The 19,160-nt window shown below is 29.8% G+C and overlaps 1 protein-coding gene across 2 annotated transcripts in view; it reads left to right on the top strand.

The window, feature by feature from the left end:
- The window catches only part of LOC118204410 (sorting nexin-8-like), a 41,913-nt gene that overhangs the window by 13,304 nt on the left and 9,449 nt on the right, over positions 1-19,160 (top strand). For both annotated transcript variants that reach the window (XM_085824708.1, XM_085824709.1), the window contains 6 exons: positions 6,382-6,462; positions 12,013-12,173; positions 12,583-12,715; positions 12,895-12,963; positions 17,965-18,063; positions 18,493-18,648. In XM_085824708.1, coding sequence (XP_085680834.1) covers positions 6,382-6,462; positions 12,013-12,173; positions 12,583-12,715; positions 12,895-12,963; positions 17,965-18,063; positions 18,493-18,648 — 699 coding nt within the window. The remainder of the gene's footprint in view (positions 1-6,381; positions 6,463-12,012; positions 12,174-12,582; positions 12,716-12,894; positions 12,964-17,964; positions 18,064-18,492; positions 18,649-19,160) is intronic.

Here is a 19,160-nt window from a genome sequence, read left to right as displayed (position 1 = left end):
TCACATGAATTTTCAAATGGTTCAATACTTGATAACTGTGACTTCGTAACTTCACCATCAGTTTTGACAAACTCACCATCAGTTTTGACGAACTTTACAGTCACATTTTCCCTTTCTTTCACTTCCACTTCAGCACCTGAGAATCAAAAGCTTCTTTCCCATATTTTATTTCTTCACGTTTTCGTCCTTTTTCTTTAATCCCGTTAGATGTTTCATCCTTATTTCTTGATCTTTTTCAGACAATTCATTAGCTATTTCCTACTTTTCTTCAACCTTTGATTCTTCAGATGCCACTTCTCTCATTTCCACATCATCTTTAATAGCTCCAGTTTCTTCTGCAAGCTCCACTTTCACCTGTCGGAGTTGCCCTCGCACCCTTTCTTAACCGACATTTATTTCGTCTCATTGAGCTTTCTTCTCTTCCAGTCTGGCTTTCATCTCTTTCAGTCCGGGTTTGATTTCAGCTTTTATCTCTTCCCGTCCAGCTTTCATCCTATCATATCCGGCTTTTATCTCTTTCAGTTCAGCTTTCATCTCTTCCTGTCCGGCTTTGATCTCAGCTAAGAAGTCCATCAAAGTCTTCGTTTCCTCTGCAGGCGAGTCACTGGCATTCACTTGCAAACCCCACTTCTGACACCAGTTATTACGTTATTTTCTTCCTTCACGTTCATATGGGGTTCGTAGATTTGGAGTGAATAACGATAACTTGGTGAGCGACACAGCCTTCACACTGTCAGGCAATAACGGTGGAGACAGCTTCACCGCAAAGCACCCGAGTACAGCTCCCAACTCTGCTTGGCCGTTCTTGGAATTCCACGTACTCTCAAGACTCTTCACGCTATGCACTTGGCGATACACAAGAGTATAGCTCTCGACTCAATGCAGTCTAAGACAAAACTCGATGATGCACTAATTTGCAATGTACTAAAAGACTCTCTCGATGCACTCGACGACCAACTCGGCGCTAGACTTCTAGACACTAGCTCAATGACTGACTATCAGCTCGCTAGATGAGGCACACACACTCACACTCCCTAACTCTCCGCATACCAGCAGGGTTTATATAGCTTTTGACTGGTTTTCAAGAACATTCTCAGCTAAACCGGTAAAAATTCGTTCCAGAAAGTTCTCCATCCGTCCATGGCATATTGCCAATTTTGTCACCAAATGGATGATTTCTCGCCAAATGTGGCAAACATGCTTCCCTTGCCATTTTATGGCAACCCTAAAACTGCTTTGCGGAGAAGCCATCTTACCGTGCCTGTGCATTTCGTAACAATATGATATTTGTTTAAAAAAAAAAAGTGGCCAATTTTAATTTGCATGTGGATGGCCAATGGTCTAGGATCGGTACTGATTATCTTCCCAATGTTCTCACAAAGTTGCCAATCATTGCCAAATAATTTTTAACAAGTTCAAACCTGAAAAACAGCAGCTATGTTAAAAAAAAGTCAGTGCACTGAAATTTGCATAAAAGAGCAGCAAATTACGAAATTAAAAACAAATGAAACATATTAAAACCCTTCCCCCTGTTCTCCCATGTTACATATCAACTTGTTTTAAATTTTAGAAAAAATCAGAAAATTGCATACATTCATAAAAAGCTGTTATTACAATCACCTAAGAACAGTAGATATACAGCCAGCAAAGATAACTGTCTTATTTCAAAAACTGAATTTCATGCTGGCATAATACATGCACAACTATTCATGGATTGTCAAATAAATACATTTTTGTAAATTCTTCGTTGCTTACTTTTTCAACACAGCACGTTGTTTGGTGAATCTTCTCTGGGTTGGGCAGTTAATTAGAAAGTACCAATCTTTCATTTCTTCTGTATAACAAAAATATAATGCTCAATGTAGCAAAACCTAAGTAATTCTACCTGGACATCTTAATAGTATTTTGCAGCCATGAACATAAGTAAAGTATGTTTTTAATACAGTGAAACCTTGGGTTATGAACAAATTGTCAAAATGGAAAATATCATGGATAACTGTAATATCTCAAATTACAAACAAGTAAGCCACACAAATGATACTCTAAAATGTGATTAATAGGGTGGTTAATATGGTTAAAATTTAATCCAGTTTTTCATATTTTATATATTTATTATTGTGTTAAATATAGTGTATGTATTAGATTTAATGAATTCCACCAGTTTACCACTTACGAGCTTGTAATAAAGTACTTTCTAAGCTGGGAGCTGTGACTGAATTTATTCTGCATTAAATCATCTTGAAGAAAATAGTTTGAGTTTATGAATATTTTGGATGACAACCTATCTTCAGGAATGAATAAGTTCAGGAACCAAAGTTTCACTTATCCTGTAATTAGTAAATTGAAAGATTTCTACTTCTACTTTTTGTGCATATTATTATCTGCATCCAAGATAAAATACTAGGCTTATGATAAAATTTTGTAGAAGCATATTGATCACAAGTATTTTCATATATTTGCATTTTAAATTTCATTCAAATAGTAATATACTTTTTAATATTTCATATATTTTTTTCTTTAGACCATTTTGCATTCCATAAAAGGAATGCAGAAATAAATGAAGATCACAAAATTAGAAATTTAATTTTTTAATTTTATTCCACAGTAAAATTTTAATTTCATCAGTTTGTAGTAGTAGATATTATTTTTATTTGAGAAGAGGGTAAAAACATTTATATGGTTTCTCATATTTTTTAATTATTTATTTTTTAAACTTTTTAAGCATAAACTGTTCTTCACAGTATTGAACTGTAATCTTTTTTTTTTTTTTTTTCCCCTCCAGCTAATCCAAATAACTGGAATTTTATTCTATAAAGCTGTGTGTAGAAAGCCTGTTGTTGAAATAATATTGCAAACAGAAATGCCAGTAAAAATATAATACTTATTTATTCTTAATGTGTATATGTAATAAAAAATATTAACTTTTAAAAAGGTAAAATAAATTTAAAAAAATGGTTTTTTAAACAAACATTTAAATTGAATTGTTAAATTTTAGTTAATTTTGAAAACTAGTTTTTAAAATTCTATCAGTAAATTTTATACAGTATTACTAGTTGAAAATACTGTAGCTTAAAGTAGCACTGTCCAACTTATCTTAGCCCGTGGGCCCTATTTTTTTCACCAAACATTTCGGGAGGCCAAGAAGGTTGATAAATGAAAAGTCAGTTTATGTTAATTAAAAAAAATATTTTATTTATACTAAAAAGAAAACTTTAAAATATTCGTAATATATTAATGAGAACATTGTGGCTGTAGTTGTTTAGCAACAATATCTTTTATGTCCGCTTTAATATTTGTTGTGGTAAGTCTAATTATATCTTCAAGAGTTCAATCTTTCAAACTGTTTCTATATTTTGACTTCATATATTTCATATCGGAGTATGCACGCTCACAGATATATGTACTTCCGAACACTGATACAAGTTGAAGTCCAAAATCTCTTAATTTTGAATATTTCTCTTTATCTAAAAATTTGAATATTTCTATTCCAGTTACTCCACAAGATGTAAAAAATGGGTCAGCCTGCAGGTCGCATAATTCTATTTGATATTTAAGACCAATGAAGTTGATATGAATATTAATTGGATCACAAAATAAATAAACGATTTAAGATCATCAAATTGAGAAAATATTTCATTGAAATCTGTAATTAGCATATTCAATTTTGGTAGAGATATTTTAAAATTCGCTTCTATATTACATTCCTTCATAGATCTCTTTGCAAGATTCAAAATGAAATAAATTATTTTGCTCCAAATTAAACCTGAACAATTTTAATCTGTTTCTAAATCCAGTAACATATTTATAAAAGCAACACACATTTTGATCTTGTCCTTGCAAGGATTTATTCAAAATATTTAAATAATTTGTAATGTCCATTAGGAAAGCAAGTGAATAAATAAAATTTTTATCAACTAAATTTGCTGTTAAATTTTCATTGACAGCAATTTCTGTGAGAAAAAGATGAACTTCTTTTCGAAGTGTAAAGAATCTCCTCAAGCACTTTCCAGCACTTATCAATGAACGTTACTATGTAAAAGCAGATCTTCGTACTCAGTTTCCAATTCATCCAAAAATGTTTTAAATTTTCGGTGTGTAAGAGAATGATTTCTGCTGTAAATTAAATTAGTAATTTTGCAAACCTTGTCCATTATGTCTTAGTTGTAGGGATAAACCACATAATGCCTCCTAATGGATAATACAGTGTAACATAGGACATGTTATTCCTTCTTTTTGCAAAATTCCCTGCGAGCCCAATATTTTTGCCCATCATAGCACTAGCACCGTCGGTTACAATAGCAGTGCACTTGTCAAATCCGCCATACTTCTCTACTGAACATTTTAATTGTTTGTAAATATCTTCACCTTTTCTTGTTCCATGTAATGATTGTAATTTTAAAAGTTCTTCTGAATAATTATAGTTTTCATTTACCGTTCTTATAAAGATAAGCATTTGACTTGTATCAGAAATGTCTGTTCTTTTAACCAATGCTACCGAAAATAGCAGCAACTATTGATTAGGTTTTCTAATTTATTAGTGGCATGCATGCTAATCTCGTTTATATGTCGGCTTACAATCTGTTGAGATACTGTTTGAAATTTTCTTACCATTTCGTTGTCATTAAATGCTTGAGCCATTTTTATGGCACATTTTTTTAATGAATTCTCCATCCAAAAATGGCTCCTTTGCCTGTACTATTTCTAAACAAACTTCAAACGATGCAGCTACAGATGCTTCTGGAAATTTTGGTTCTTGATTAAAATAAATCGTTTGATGATCCAACTGCTTTTTCATTTTTTCACTAGTGGTATTTTCATGTCTTGCGTGTACAAATGATACTTTTTTCATGCATGGAAAGATAATGGCACTTCAAGTTATATTCTTTACACACAGCTATGATTTGTAAACATTCCAAACACTGTGGTTTACCATTCTTGTTCAGAATAAATAAATAAGCTATCTCCCAGCAATCTTGAAATTCTCAATTTTTGAGGTCTATTTTTCTTTTATTAGTTGCACTCGTATTCAATAATTATTTTAATTAATAAATAAATATGAAATTAAGTTAATATTATAACACAGTCACCCCTCATTAAGTTCTAGACAAGACTGCACTCGCACGATTGCATGAATCAACCAAATAGCGCAGGGTAGTGTGCGCATCATGTGCGCCAACCATAGATAAACAACAACCAACCACAAATATAATATGTGGCGCCAACGTTGAGCCAACCATCATCAGACGTTAAACGGATTGCTGATGTATTCAGCCAGGTTAAGTGAAGTTACACAAACTAAATAGTACCTACTTTAAATACAAATTAGATTTAAATTTTCACATAGTAAAATAATTTTAATATTAATAATAATAAGTAACATAAATTTATTCATAGTAAAATGTACTCGCAGGCCGTAAAAATAATTTGGCGCCAGTTGGACAGCCCTGGCTTAAAGTAATAACTGTGTGAATAGAATAATAAATTAATGATTAAACAGTTTTTGTAATAATTTTAATCTCGTAGTCTATAACCATATTTGATATTTATAATCCTTCATGTCCTCACTTAAAATTGGCCTTTTAAAATTATAAAACAAAATTATTTTTTAATGTTTAATTCATTTTGCATTTGTCCATAACATTTAAAATCAGTTTCATACTATATTTGTTCTGGAAATTTTTCGAAACGCGAGATTTTAAATTTGCATTAGTCAAAAACTGTTTAGTATATCAGACTGATTCAAATTATAAAAGTGTTAAGAAATAAGTTTTCATCATACCTTAACAGGTCTCTGTAGTTGCTCCATGAAGACCTCAGTGTTGTAAGCAGTCTAATTTTAAATTTACCAGTAACAGGAATTGATGTAATCTCTATTGCACTGTTTTGCTTTAGATGCTGGTGTTTGCAAATATTTTTGTCTCCAGTGTTCTTTGATTATTACCGTAAAATAAGTCCATTGGGTTGACAGTTTATTCTGAAATTGTTCTACAGTGATAAATAAGACAAAGGCTTCCCAGGAAAACAGGACTGTATTGCCTGCCCTTATCAATCCTGGCAATTTCTGTTTTGTATATTTATCCTACATCTACCAGAACTGTTATTTCTTTGTCACTTTTTAACATTTGAATCCTTCTGATGTGTTTATTTCAGCATAATATATTTTTATAATCTTAACTTTCTTTCTTTTGATCATCCTATCTATTAGAATTTATTAATAATGTATTAGCTTATAGTACAAATTGTACAAATTTTTTATAACTGTTCCGCTTAGATTTCATTTACTGTAAAACTTCATTAATTGTATGCTTTTTGTGAACTACTTCTTTGAGAAGGAGGTGGAGTTTTTAAAATTCTGAAATAAGTTGTTTAAATTTATATTAGGATGTACAACATAAAATGAAGGATCACTTTCGGGGTGTGTTGGATGAATTCAACTCAAATGAACAAGCAAAAGAAGCTGAGGTATGTGTTCCTTTTTTTAGCACTAAAGTACTTTTTCGTATTTACATATTCATATAAGCTCATTTTATATTGTGCTTATATAACTCTGTGTTGTTCTTTTTGTAATAATAATCTAAAGATACATTCAAGTAAAAAATTAAAATGTGATCAATGTTAGAACATATATGATATTTGCAGACACGTACATATATTATTAGAAAATTTGTTCATATATCATCTCAAATAAACATCAATTTAACTAAAGTGATGAATTATGGGAATAAATTTTAGTTAGTATTTAAAGTGATTTAGAATTCTTATATACAAATTCTTATATATATATTAGTACAAAGTCTGTAATCCAGACGTCCATTATTCGGAATGATCTAGAATCTGGACCTCAAAGCCATAAACTTTCTTTTTTTGTATGCATTACACATGCGTTTAATGCTATGCTTGCGCATTTAATGTTTATGCATGCGCGTTTAATGTTTATGCATGCGCGTTTAGCACAAAAAATGAAGCAACTTACATTGAAAGAAATGTTTAATAAAGTAAACAAATAAATATTAAGCTTTTTTTTTTTTTTTTTGTAAATTTTGATACCCTTTAGATCATAATTGCTCTTTATTTCATAAATTACGGTTTCATATTTTTAATTGTGTAAATTCTGCATGCCATCTTACCAAATTTAAAGTGATGATCTATGATTTGGAAAAACCCTTAATCCGGAATCGCCAAAGTTCCAACGAGCCCGGATTACAGACTTTGTACTGTACACATTTCAAAATTCAAGATCCAGAAATTTTCAGACTTTAGTGATTCTGGATTTCAGAAATTTGCACATTTTAGGTCATTAGTTTAAATATCATAAGATGACATGTAAAAATTATAAAATTGTTTGTGAAATAATGAAACTGTATGACTGCAAAAGAATTAAACTGTATAAAAAAGCTAAATATTTATTTGTTCTTTTATTAAGCTTTTCTTCCTTCTTAAGTAAGTTATTTAAGCTGTTTCTTTTTTCTTTCTCTTTTTGTTTTTTGTGCTAATATTTTTTTAATAGATAGACGATTTCTTGTTCAGTTATAAAAGTTCCATTGTTCAAATTCTGTAACTCCCACATTAAGAATTTTCATGAAACTCTCAGTCAAAATCTTCTCATTCTAAATAACTTCATTTTCCTCACTATCAGTAGTGATATTTTTTGTGTTTAAAACTGTGTGACAGTTTTTGCTGACTATTATTTGACTGATGATAAGAGCACTGTCATCACAATGAAACATTTCTGTCATATCTTATTTTATTATCATGTCTCTATATTTTATCATAAATTCCATTAGTTGGAAATTTTCACATTTTGCACATGATTTTTGAAAACCTTCAAATTTGCAACTATTATCATCACTATAAAATATGGTGGCTCATCCAGCATTTTTTAAAAATATCTGCAGGCATGCTCCTGCAATGCTTCACACAGTAAATTTTATATTCAAATATTTAAAAAAAATCTTAGATGATCTTACTATCGTTCAGAAAATTTAGCATAGCTTTTAAAAAGGCTGCTTCTGGCATCAGCAACTCTTTTTTTGGTTGCAGATCAAAATCGGCCAAACTGTGTTTATTAAGAAGACATTTTGGGTCAGTGGTATTTTCATTTTATAACAATCTTTTTTTTAATGAATAATAAGATAAGTTTTATGCTAACTATAACAAGCTTTAAATTTTAAACATAAAAATTATAATTATTATAAAAGCAAACATAACTGAATGAACTTTATTTTTCTCTTTGATATCAGTAGCTCCTCTGATGCTGATTTTGTGATGTCAATTTAGTGAAATCTGAGTAATAGTTAATGATCTTAACATGAATACAAGTTTTTACAGCATCTGAATACAAGCATCTGAATTTTTTACAGTCAAGCTACTTCTGTTCTTACTTTTAAAAAAAATTAATGTGTGAAAATATTTTCTTGCATTTATAAGTTGAATTATAAAGGTAAAGCCAATTTTTTGTTACTGAATTTATTCTTGCACTGTTGAACAAGTTTTGCAATTGAGAATGAACTAAGATAATGACATTCATGTTGGCAGATGTCTGTCAGAGAATTATGGAATGCCTCTCCTTGAAATTATGTTACAAATAAAAATGCATATTTGTTACTGCAGCTTTATAATCAAACAAAACTGTTATTATTTATTTTCAGTTTATTTTTTATATATAATTCAAGTGTTCATTTTATTTCTTGTTTTATATTTTTATATATTTGCTTTATTTTTGGAACTGAAGCGAGTCATTTGAAATTATGAGATCGGTCACTCAGTAGCCTGTGGGTCCTAGGTTGATGAGGCCTGTGCTATTATATATCTGCAATTCCATATGCAGAGCATTCCGGTATGCTTTGGCTGAATGATGGATGTACAACCAGGAAGAAAGTATTAGGTAGAGACATTATCTTTAGTGAAACTTTTAAATGAAGTATGAACCAATTTCAGAATTGTCTATAATCAGGACAGTTTTGCATCATCTGGTAAACCAACTGGTTTCAAATGGTGCTGAGCCTCAGGTATTAAATGATATTCAGTTCACTTGTTCATTAATCCTTATGTCATTCTTGCTCTTTTAATTCAATGGTAAATGCTGTGGAAAATCTTTATTCCTTTCAATGCCCAAGGTAATATATTTTTCCAATCACCAAAAGTGTATGTTATCACAATCTTGCAGCATTTGCACATGCTAGAATTGTTAGTGTCACTTTGGAATTTTTCAGACTAGATTGGGCTTTCTTGATGAGGTCGTTAATGTATTTAGGGTATACATATTGCAAGAAAAGACCAGTTTTACCAACTATATAATTTTGTCCTGTAGATAAATTTTCGATATTATTATGTTTGTTGAATTGATTTTTAACTGTTTTATAGCACAATGATTTTTGAATTTGGTTAACCAACCTGTTGAATACCTCCACTCAATTTTTAAGTCTATTTTTTTATGAAATACTTTATCTTGAGCCACTGCATTGCACCCATCAATGGCACACTCATATTGTATTGTGATGCTTTCTCAATCGTTTAATCATCAATTTGTCCTAATCATCATTTAATAATACATAATTTAATAGCACATAATTTGAAATGAATATGCCTTTATTAACTTTTTGCAGCAGTTCTGTTTTTGCCTGATTGGCATGGAAATATGCTTTCACACTTCAGATCTTGCTGCAGCTCCAGAATGAAATTCTTTTCAATGTAATCAAAACTTTAATTTTGATAAGATAATTGCAATAATAATAGCCTGTAAAAAACAAAGCTGTTTGAAATTAGGAAGTTAAGGAAGAGCGTAATTTGCTATGTTAACTGAACAACTGAACTTAAGTGCTTCAGAGTCGAACTCTGTTATTATTGTAACTGTCCCTTTCCCCATTATTATATCACTAAAAGAAAACCAATTTGAGCAGTATTTCACTCCAAACAGACAGATTTTGGGACTTCACTTATTGTGCAAGTGTAATGGAAAAATGATAATCTCCACAAATACTGAAAGACCGAATGTGTGGTGATAAATAAATATATGTTCCTTGATTGGTTAAAGACTGCAGTACATGGCTGACCCACTGAAGCACTTCATTTCTGGCAGGAGTCATGGACTTGCAAAGCTTAGAGGTCATTAAGCTTCCATTTGCACTGTACACCCTTTGTTCCCAACCACAAGAGGGAGGATTAAAAATACTTCCTTTATCACACCATGAAGGTGTAGAACTTGTGAAGATGGAGAAAGATTGATTGTCAAATTGGCTGTCTATTAGACAGGGTTTTCAATACCGACTCCTCTGTGGGCCCCCATTTATCAAAGTTGTAGTCTTTATCCCACTCCCATAGGTTATAGGAAGCCCAGGCTCAGGTATTTTATACCTTAGAGTCAAGACTACCAGATTACGAATCTTAACCAACACTATAAATAACTGTAGAAGGTAAAGTGTGGTCAATGTCAATACAGTATCAGTCAATGTATTGTCATTGGCCACTGGTGTGATTCCCTAAACAATAGGTATTTTAAAGTGATGTGGAGGGAATCTGCGTTAGTCTGGATAAAAACAAATTTACGGCACATCTATTTTTCATTGAGTATTTATTATATTCTCCATTTCTATATTTTGTACAGAGAAAAAATCTTTAAAAAGGAAATGAAAAGAAAAAAGTTTAAAAAAAAAAATCTGAAGGCTTTCAGATTTTGTATTATGTTGAAAGAGGCTTCTTTTTAACGTTTTGTGTGTTACCTTTATTTATTAAATATCATGTTCTTTGCACTTAAGCCATAAAATTCAATAATTCAACTGAAGTATCGCAGAGTAATTTAAAAAGAGCATATCTTTAGAATTTCTGATACACAGTCTTGCGCACTGGAGATAAATTTTTTTTTTTTTTTTTTTGTCTTCCCATACAGTGTTACCATTGCTCACTTTGAAATCGCTGATTTTCTTAATCAGAAACTCGTAAGTGCTTTACAAAATATGAAATAAATAATAAAACAACTTCCAAATTTGGGCTTCCAGATGCCCATATTCGGGTGAAGATGTACATTATTCAAAATTTCATGGCGCTAGGTACCATTCATTATTTTATCACAATACAGGAAATATACATACATTTATGCAGATTCTTCATTATTTAATTTCTTTAAATATCATACAGGGCGATAATATTTGGTGGCAACAATTTGAAAAGTGATTTAGACTTTAAAAGTTTTCCACGCAAAATGTCAAAACGAAATTAATAGCCCTTCTGGCTAAAAATTACTAGTGGTCCAGAGGTCTGGATATTGGATGTTCGAATTTAGGCTTTGTACTGTATATATGCATTGGTAATTTTCACACACACACACACTCATTCAGTGCAAATTAGAAATTATTTATTTTTAAAGAATTTTTACTTATTTTAAAGTATTCAAAATTCTTGATACCATGCTATTATCCCAGCTTCTTTAAACTATGTACAATCAGCTTTAAAAATTATAAACTCTAAAATTGTATCATCATAGTTGCTGTCATATGCTTGTAGTTTAGAATTTTTGGTTTTTAATAACACGTTAATAAAATAATTTTTAGTATCCATAATAAATAAAATTAACAATACCTGTTCTTTTTATTAAATAAATTGAATAAACACAGAATGACGTAATGTGCCTATCAAATAAATATTAAGGTAAATTTAAACTCTGTGATCTATATTTATGTTATAAAAATAATAATGTGCCATTTATTTATTTATTTTTTTCTAAAATCAATAGAATTGTGTATGAAGTCTATGTCAAAGGTTTTTTCTATCCCCCTGCTTGCCTAATTTTACATGGTGTTAATTATTTTATCATCTTTGGATAATGGAAAAATAATATAAATTCATGTTATTTTTAAATTTCAAGTGTTTTAAGTGTTTTCCATTTAATGACTATCGTAACATGTTCATTATTGAAAGTATGCAAAGAAAGTTCATAAAATAAATTTTATAATTTCTTTAATCAATCTTTATGGCCAAATCTATATTTTCCAATATTCATAACAAAATTTTTTAAAGGAACTGGTGCCTATTGATTCCACTAATCAACTTTCCATTGTTCGAGAACAAATGAAGCAAGTATTTAGTGGATTTCTTCAGCTAAAAGAAGTTACTGAAAGAATGGTAGAGAGGACTAAGCAAGAATCTTCTGATATGTTGCTGTTTGGAAAGGAGTTATGGTATGTGTTGAGTTGAACGAATGTATATTGATAAATCAAAATAAAATGTAAACTGTGCCCATAAACTATATCCTAAAATGATGAGGATACTAAAGTTGTATAACCAAAAAAGAAATAAGCATTTTACTTTTATTTTTTTATTTATATTTTGTAAATGATTATCAGCTGTTATGGTAAAAGAAATAAAAAATTTATTGTAAAGTATTCATTAGATTTTCATATATGATAATAAAATAGTTTTTGAAATTACATTTTTAGAAATTAATCTTTTTAAAATTCACTTTTTGTTCAGTTCTATTCATATTATCATTTTAAGCTTTAAAATTTGAGGATTGTATGAGTGTTGTTTGCTGTGTTATTTTTTAGGGAAAGGAATATGAAAATAGTAAATATCTGTTTTATTCTTCAGTTCTTTAGCCAATAGTGCAAGTACTGAATCTGATTGGGGATCAGGTGGAAACGAAACATGGGATCATTTAAAAAAAGGGATGAAAAATTTGCATCCAATGTTATCTACTGTATCATCTGCATATCTTGAATTGGTGAGTTATTTTTAGTATTTTATCAAAATTAAAACTGAAATATAAAATGCAAAAAATAAAATAATGCCTCAATTTAATGAAAACAGATAACTTTGGATATTAAATTGCTACTCTTATTAGAAAGGCCCAATGATATACATTTAATTGAACTGTTAAAAATATATTATTTTTTGTTTAAGGCTTCTCAAGAAGAAGAAAATGTAGTAGAGGAGTTAAATTTATTTTTAGATCTCCTTACAGCTTATAAGGTAAGCTTAATCATTCATTTATAATGGCAATGTATTTAGATTTTCGGTACTTACGTATTAACGCAACCAGGCCAAAATTCGCATAAATCACCAAATTTGGCAACCCTACTTATGGCAACCCTACGTGTTATACATAGTTTTTCATAAAGAAATTATTTTTCTTACTGGTTAGATTGAATGCCCTGAAATACTTTAACTATGGGTATTTGGGATCTGCCTGCGAGTGAAAAAGATGCTGTTGAATTGTTGCAGGGATATGGAATTATACCGAATGAACATACTTGTAAAAATTCATAAAATGAAACTGTATTTTGGAAAGCAAATCTTCTGGAAATGTAACGTCGAAGAGTGCAATCAACATTTGGGTGTGAGAACCGGAAATTGGTTTGAAGATAGCCGAATTTCATTTGTGACAGCGGTGCGCTTCATTTATTGTTGGTGTAAAGAGCTAACCTCAATTAAATTTTGTGCAGAAGAGATGGGAATTGCTGACAAAACTGTTATAGATTGGAATAATTACATGCGGGAGATATGTGCCCTTGAAATGGATGAAAAAGAAAGAAAGCAAATAGGTATTGTGAAAATAGATGAAAGTTTATTTGTAAAAAGAAAAAATAACACTGGGCGTGTACTACCACAGCAATGGGTTTTCGGCGGAATTTGCTGAGAAAAGAAAGAGACTTTTTTGGTTACTGTACCTAACAGAAGCGCCGTTACCCTCATGGAAAAAATTTGCGAAAATATCAAGGAAGGAAGCATCATTTATTCGGATTGCTGGAAAGGATACAATACAAGTGAATTCGAAAATGCTGGATTTCTGCATGGAACTGTTAATCACAAATATAACTTTGTGGATACCAACACGGGCGTTCACACACAACATGTAGAGCGCACGTGGGACTCAGCCAAATCGCACAACAAAAAACAGAGAGGAACAGCCCGTCATCATCTTGACTCATACCTTATCGAATTTATATGGCACCAAGCTCAAGCTGTTAATGGCGAAGACGGTTTTCAATCAGTGCTAAAAGCAATAGCCAAAAGATTTCCGCCGAAAAAATAATTCTGCAACTTATTCAAATTCGAAACTGGAAGGGTTTAATTGCTATTTTATATTTTAAAACAAAATAATATAAAAAACTGTATTCAAATTATCTGTAATTAATAAATGTACATTTTCTTTCTATTCATACTTTTTTACTCAAACTTACAAATCGCGCCAACCTGGTTGCGATAATACGTAAGTACCAGATTTTCTAAAGATTCTTCTCCACTTACAATACAAAATAAATTAAATATCTTTAATGAATAAGTAAAAAATTTAAATATTGTTTAGTTATTTTTTGAAATCTTCCAGTAAATATATTTTCTGGAACCTAGGTTTAACTGTTTAGGATGGTTCTGGTAATGCTGCCATTTCCCCAATGGTTATAAATTGGAGACTATTAATAATTTGAGAATTAAATTAATTCACTGTTGAGCTTATTATTCAAGGATTTTAGCTTTTGCTTTGTAAGTAGTTTTGTAATTTGTGATATTTATGTTGTTTAAGAACTTAAACATTATCTCTGTATTCTTCTTGAGCTATTTTTCTTCACCTGAAAAAAAACGTCCACCCCCCGGCCTGAAGCTGAAATAAAAGATTCAGATTGTTCCTTTTCATCTGCCCTGGGTACTAAAGAATTCCGTATGGTATCAAGTTTTGATGAAAGCTGTTTTCTCTTGGTTTTGGCAGTTAATTTGAAATTTTGTCTTTTTTATCATCAGATTTTATGAGCATTCTATATGCTCATAAAAATTTTCTTTTTAAAATGTGCTCCATTTTTTAAGAGAGAGAATGGAAGAACTTGTGTTAAACTGAAATTCAAAAATAGATAAAAATAAATTAAAAAAAGTTATACAAATACATATATTAACATTACCATTAGTTGTCTTCAATACTGTTTTTTATACAATTCATTCTGGCATAATATTTACAATTGATATTCTGTGGTCTAAGTGTGAATATCTGGTACTTTTCCATTTTGCCGTCGCAGGTGATAAAGTTGCCAAAAATGGTACAACCGAGACCATAAGGAATATCCTCGCTGGTAACCTTTTATGCCTCATTTCTTATCATATTCATTGTTTCTTTCAATGCTGGCATACAATTAAATAGAATTTTTACCAGATAGTTCAATTTTATGCCTTAAGGCCATTGGCAGTAATTAAGTCAATTAGGATGCAATCACACTGCTCACCGAAAGGCGAAAATATAGAAAAGGGAAACTAAAAGGTTAAATTCATCAATTCTAATGAGAATGCACTAGCGAAGTAAAGTACTTCAGTTTTACATAATTTCTGAGTAATCTATTTGTACGAATTAAAATTTTCTGTGCATTTAAACTTCTATTCCATATTAAGATTTAACTTGAAATTAATGTAGATAATTACTGAAAGAATTAGATTTTTGTATCGGAGTTTATGTGAGATGAGATCACTTGGGGTCACATTATATGAACTGGCAAATCAGGTTGTTGTACCATGAAAGCATAGTAAATTAGTAAATTCTTAAATTAATGTCTTTTTAAAAATTTATTGCCTTTATTGTCTTTTTATAAAATTTTAAATGATATTAAAATGTTTAAATCAAAATAAAAAATTCTCAGAGCTAACATTTTTTATGTGTATACTGTGCATTATCAACAATAAAGTCCACTTGGTCAGATTTGTGCCGGCGAAACGGAAAAGTACCAAATATCTTTATGCACCATTACTCTAAAAAATTTTGAATTTATGTTTGTTGACATGCTTGAACAGAGAGGAACATTTTCACAAAAGTTACAATGAATGCTTTTAAAGACTTCACTTCAAAACTACATGAAGTTCTCAATTATGAAAATGAGATGAGGTTACCAAGGTAACTCTAACATATATCATTAGTGCCAGCAGTATCTAATGATCAGAAATAGATCCTAGTGGGAAAGACAATGGAAGTAGTATTATCATTAGTGCCAGCAGTATCTAATGATCAGAAATAGACCCCAGTGGGAAAGACAATGGAAGTAGCATTAACCGTTTGTAACTGCATTGCCTTTTTGGAAGGAAGAGTGATGTCCATATCCAGAAAGAATAAAAACTTCTTATATTTTAACTTTTATGAACACAGTTAGAAGTTTAATTATTCAGAAAATGCTGTCTTTAATTTTTATGTCCATTCCATTTTCCGATTTCCACTGAAAATTTTACTATACTTGCCATTCCATACAGATCCTATTTTGCCCACTACACTCATTTGCGATCTAACCCAGTAAGTATACTGAGATGAAGACAAATTTTTTGTCAGATGTACTATATATTGTAGTCTGAAGTTTTTTTTTTTTTTTTTTTTTTTTTTTTTTATGTATCCATGGGAGGATAATATATAGGGCTTGTCTAGAACTTTGAAATTTCAATAAATATACTTGAAATGTATGTGCAAAAAGATACCAATCTGAGAAATTCAGAAACTAGTCATTCTTGTGCAAGGAAATTTAAGTAAATCGAGTATTTAAAGCAGACATTCAATAACTAGGAAGGGGGGTATATGGGAAGGAGAAATATATGAGTTAATATTTTATAATATGATGATTGATTTTAACTTATGTTTACTTAAATATAAATGCATATATATATTGTACACTGTGCATTGTATGTCCACTGCGAAAAAAAGGGGGCAGGCAATTCTATATCTCTCATTCTACTGGGCCAATTGACGAAATTAAAATTGCGTTTTTTGTCTCGAAAGTGTGGCTTAGGATATATATTAGATTTATATATAGCAGTTATTATAACATAGGTATTTTGACACAAAATCGGACTTTTTCTGAAATGACGTCAATTTTTTTCTGTGTTTCTATTCGACGAAAATTATACTTTAATATTAAATTTTGTAAAATTTGTTGCGAAATTTATGGAGAAATTCAAAAATTTATCTTGGTAATTTTTTTCTGTTTGCGCCAAGAATAATTTACTTGGCGAACTTCTTAATTTATAGCAACCTAATTTTCCTTTCCTTTTTGCATTGCAGATGAAACAGGAAAAAAGCCATCTTTCATACTTTCAAATAATTTTAACAAAGTGCGTAAACCACATTTGGTGTTATTATCGCTTAAAAAAAATGCCAAATTTTAAAACGTGCCAATATGTAATTTCATTTATATTGTAGATAATTTTCAATAAAAAACTCTATTTTTTTGCTAGAAATACTTATACTTTAAGAGGATGTTAAACATTTTATAGGTTATAATTCAAAAATTTTTCCGAAAAATTTATAAAAAATATTTTAAAATACAAATTTTAAAAATAAATCATGAAAAATGTACGAAATATATTTGGATTAAGCCCAAGTTTCAAACTCTGGAAGAAGGAATCAAGTTTAATAAAGAAAGAGGTATAAATAAATATATATCCAATTCAATTAACTAAAAGGAGCTAAAACTTTGAGAGCTAATTTTTTAAAAAGCTTGGCAGTTTAGTATAATTTGAGTCGTAGAATCAAAATATGGAAAAAAAATTGGCATGTCATTTCAGAAAAAGTCTGATTTTGTGTCAAAATATCTATAATGCTATATGTAAATGTAATATGTATCCTATGTTGCGCTTTCGAGACATGAAAAACGGAAGTTGAATTTCGTCAATCGGCCCAGTAGAACAGGAAATATAGAACTGTCCTCTTTTTTTTTGCACAGTGTACATTTTAAATTTGATTTGTTGCATTTTGCGTGCATAATTTTTTGTCTGAAATATATTATTCTAAAATACATTTAGTCTTAAATATATTAAAAGGTTTTTCAAGTTCACTTTTAAACATATTTATGTGCAGTTTTTTTCTCATATTAAATAAATGTTCTGTTTAACTCTTCACATTCGGTACAATGCAGCGATATGAACATAACTATAAAGCCTTATATTATTTCAAATTATGTATAATTGTTATATTCTTTTATAATTATATGTACAACACAGTTTTTATATTTACAGGACTTGTGTGATCGTTATGAACATTTTTATAACATGATAAGACAGAAAAGTTCCGCTAAAATTACGTCTCGTCGAACAGCCACAAATGCCATTGTCATGGTAAGTAAATATTTTACTGCTTTTAACATCAAACAATATTACACAAAGTATCTGGATGAAAAGTTGTTCAAAATATTAAAATTAAATTTCAAAAATGTTTATTGCAGAAAATTCCATTTTAGATCATTATAAAGAGAAACTAGCAATTTTTTCCCTCATTATCTTAGAAATATTAAAGGAAAAATTTAGAAATATTAAATTAACACACATGTAGACCTAATCTTGAAGTATCAACTTTCTTACTGAACTCATTTTACTATCATGAATTAACTATGCACATCAAAAAAACTTAAAAATATTCTTTCTATAATGTTAAAACTAGAAATGTAAAAATACTTTCTAAGATTTCATTTCATTGTTGAAATACCTTTCATCTGGACATATCATCATATATTTTATTTCAGTATAATTTTATAAATATATTTATAGGATGCTGAAAATCAAGCTGTTCAACAGAATGAAAAAAGGAATAATTTTTTCCTACATTGCATTCATATGGAAACTCAGCTTGTGCATACATATATGCAGATCTTGGTGAAAGTGTTACAAGCTCTTGTAAATTTACAGACAAAGGAATTATCAAATGTAAGTATGTATTTTGAGTAAGTGTTGACATTTTCAATTTGATCAAATAAAAGTAGTTGAAACAAAATAATAGCATTTAGAGCACAACAGTTAGTTCACAAATTAAGCTATTTAATCAGTGAAATATATTATATTTATGAAAAGTGAGAAAGCGAAATCATTAATGTATTCGAATATGGCCATTCATTAATGTATTGAAACAATTTGAAATGAATTTGGAATTCATTAATGTATTGGAATATGGCCATTCATTAATGTGCTGAAACATTTTGAAATTAATATGGAATTCATTAATGTATTGGAATATGGCCATTCATTAATGTATTGAAACATTTTGAAATGAATATGGAATTCATTAATGTATTGAAACATGTACATTTTAATATTTAGATTAATTTTAATTATTAATAAGATTTCTATATTCTTAATGATGTCAGTTCTGTTACTTATAAGAATTTTTTGTTGTTCTTTGATTTGACTTCTTCTTTGATTATTCTTTATCAATATGCTTT

Source organism: Stegodyphus dumicola, chromosome 10 (genome assembly GCF_044657685.1).
Source record: "Stegodyphus dumicola isolate Sdum_Otavi_A_Nest chromosome 10, ASM4465768v1".
Taxonomy (NCBI): Eukaryota; Metazoa; Arthropoda; class Arachnida; order Araneae; family Eresidae; genus Stegodyphus; species Stegodyphus dumicola.
Note: the sequence above shows the minus strand (reverse complement) of the source record. Positions and strands in the feature narration are given on the sequence as shown.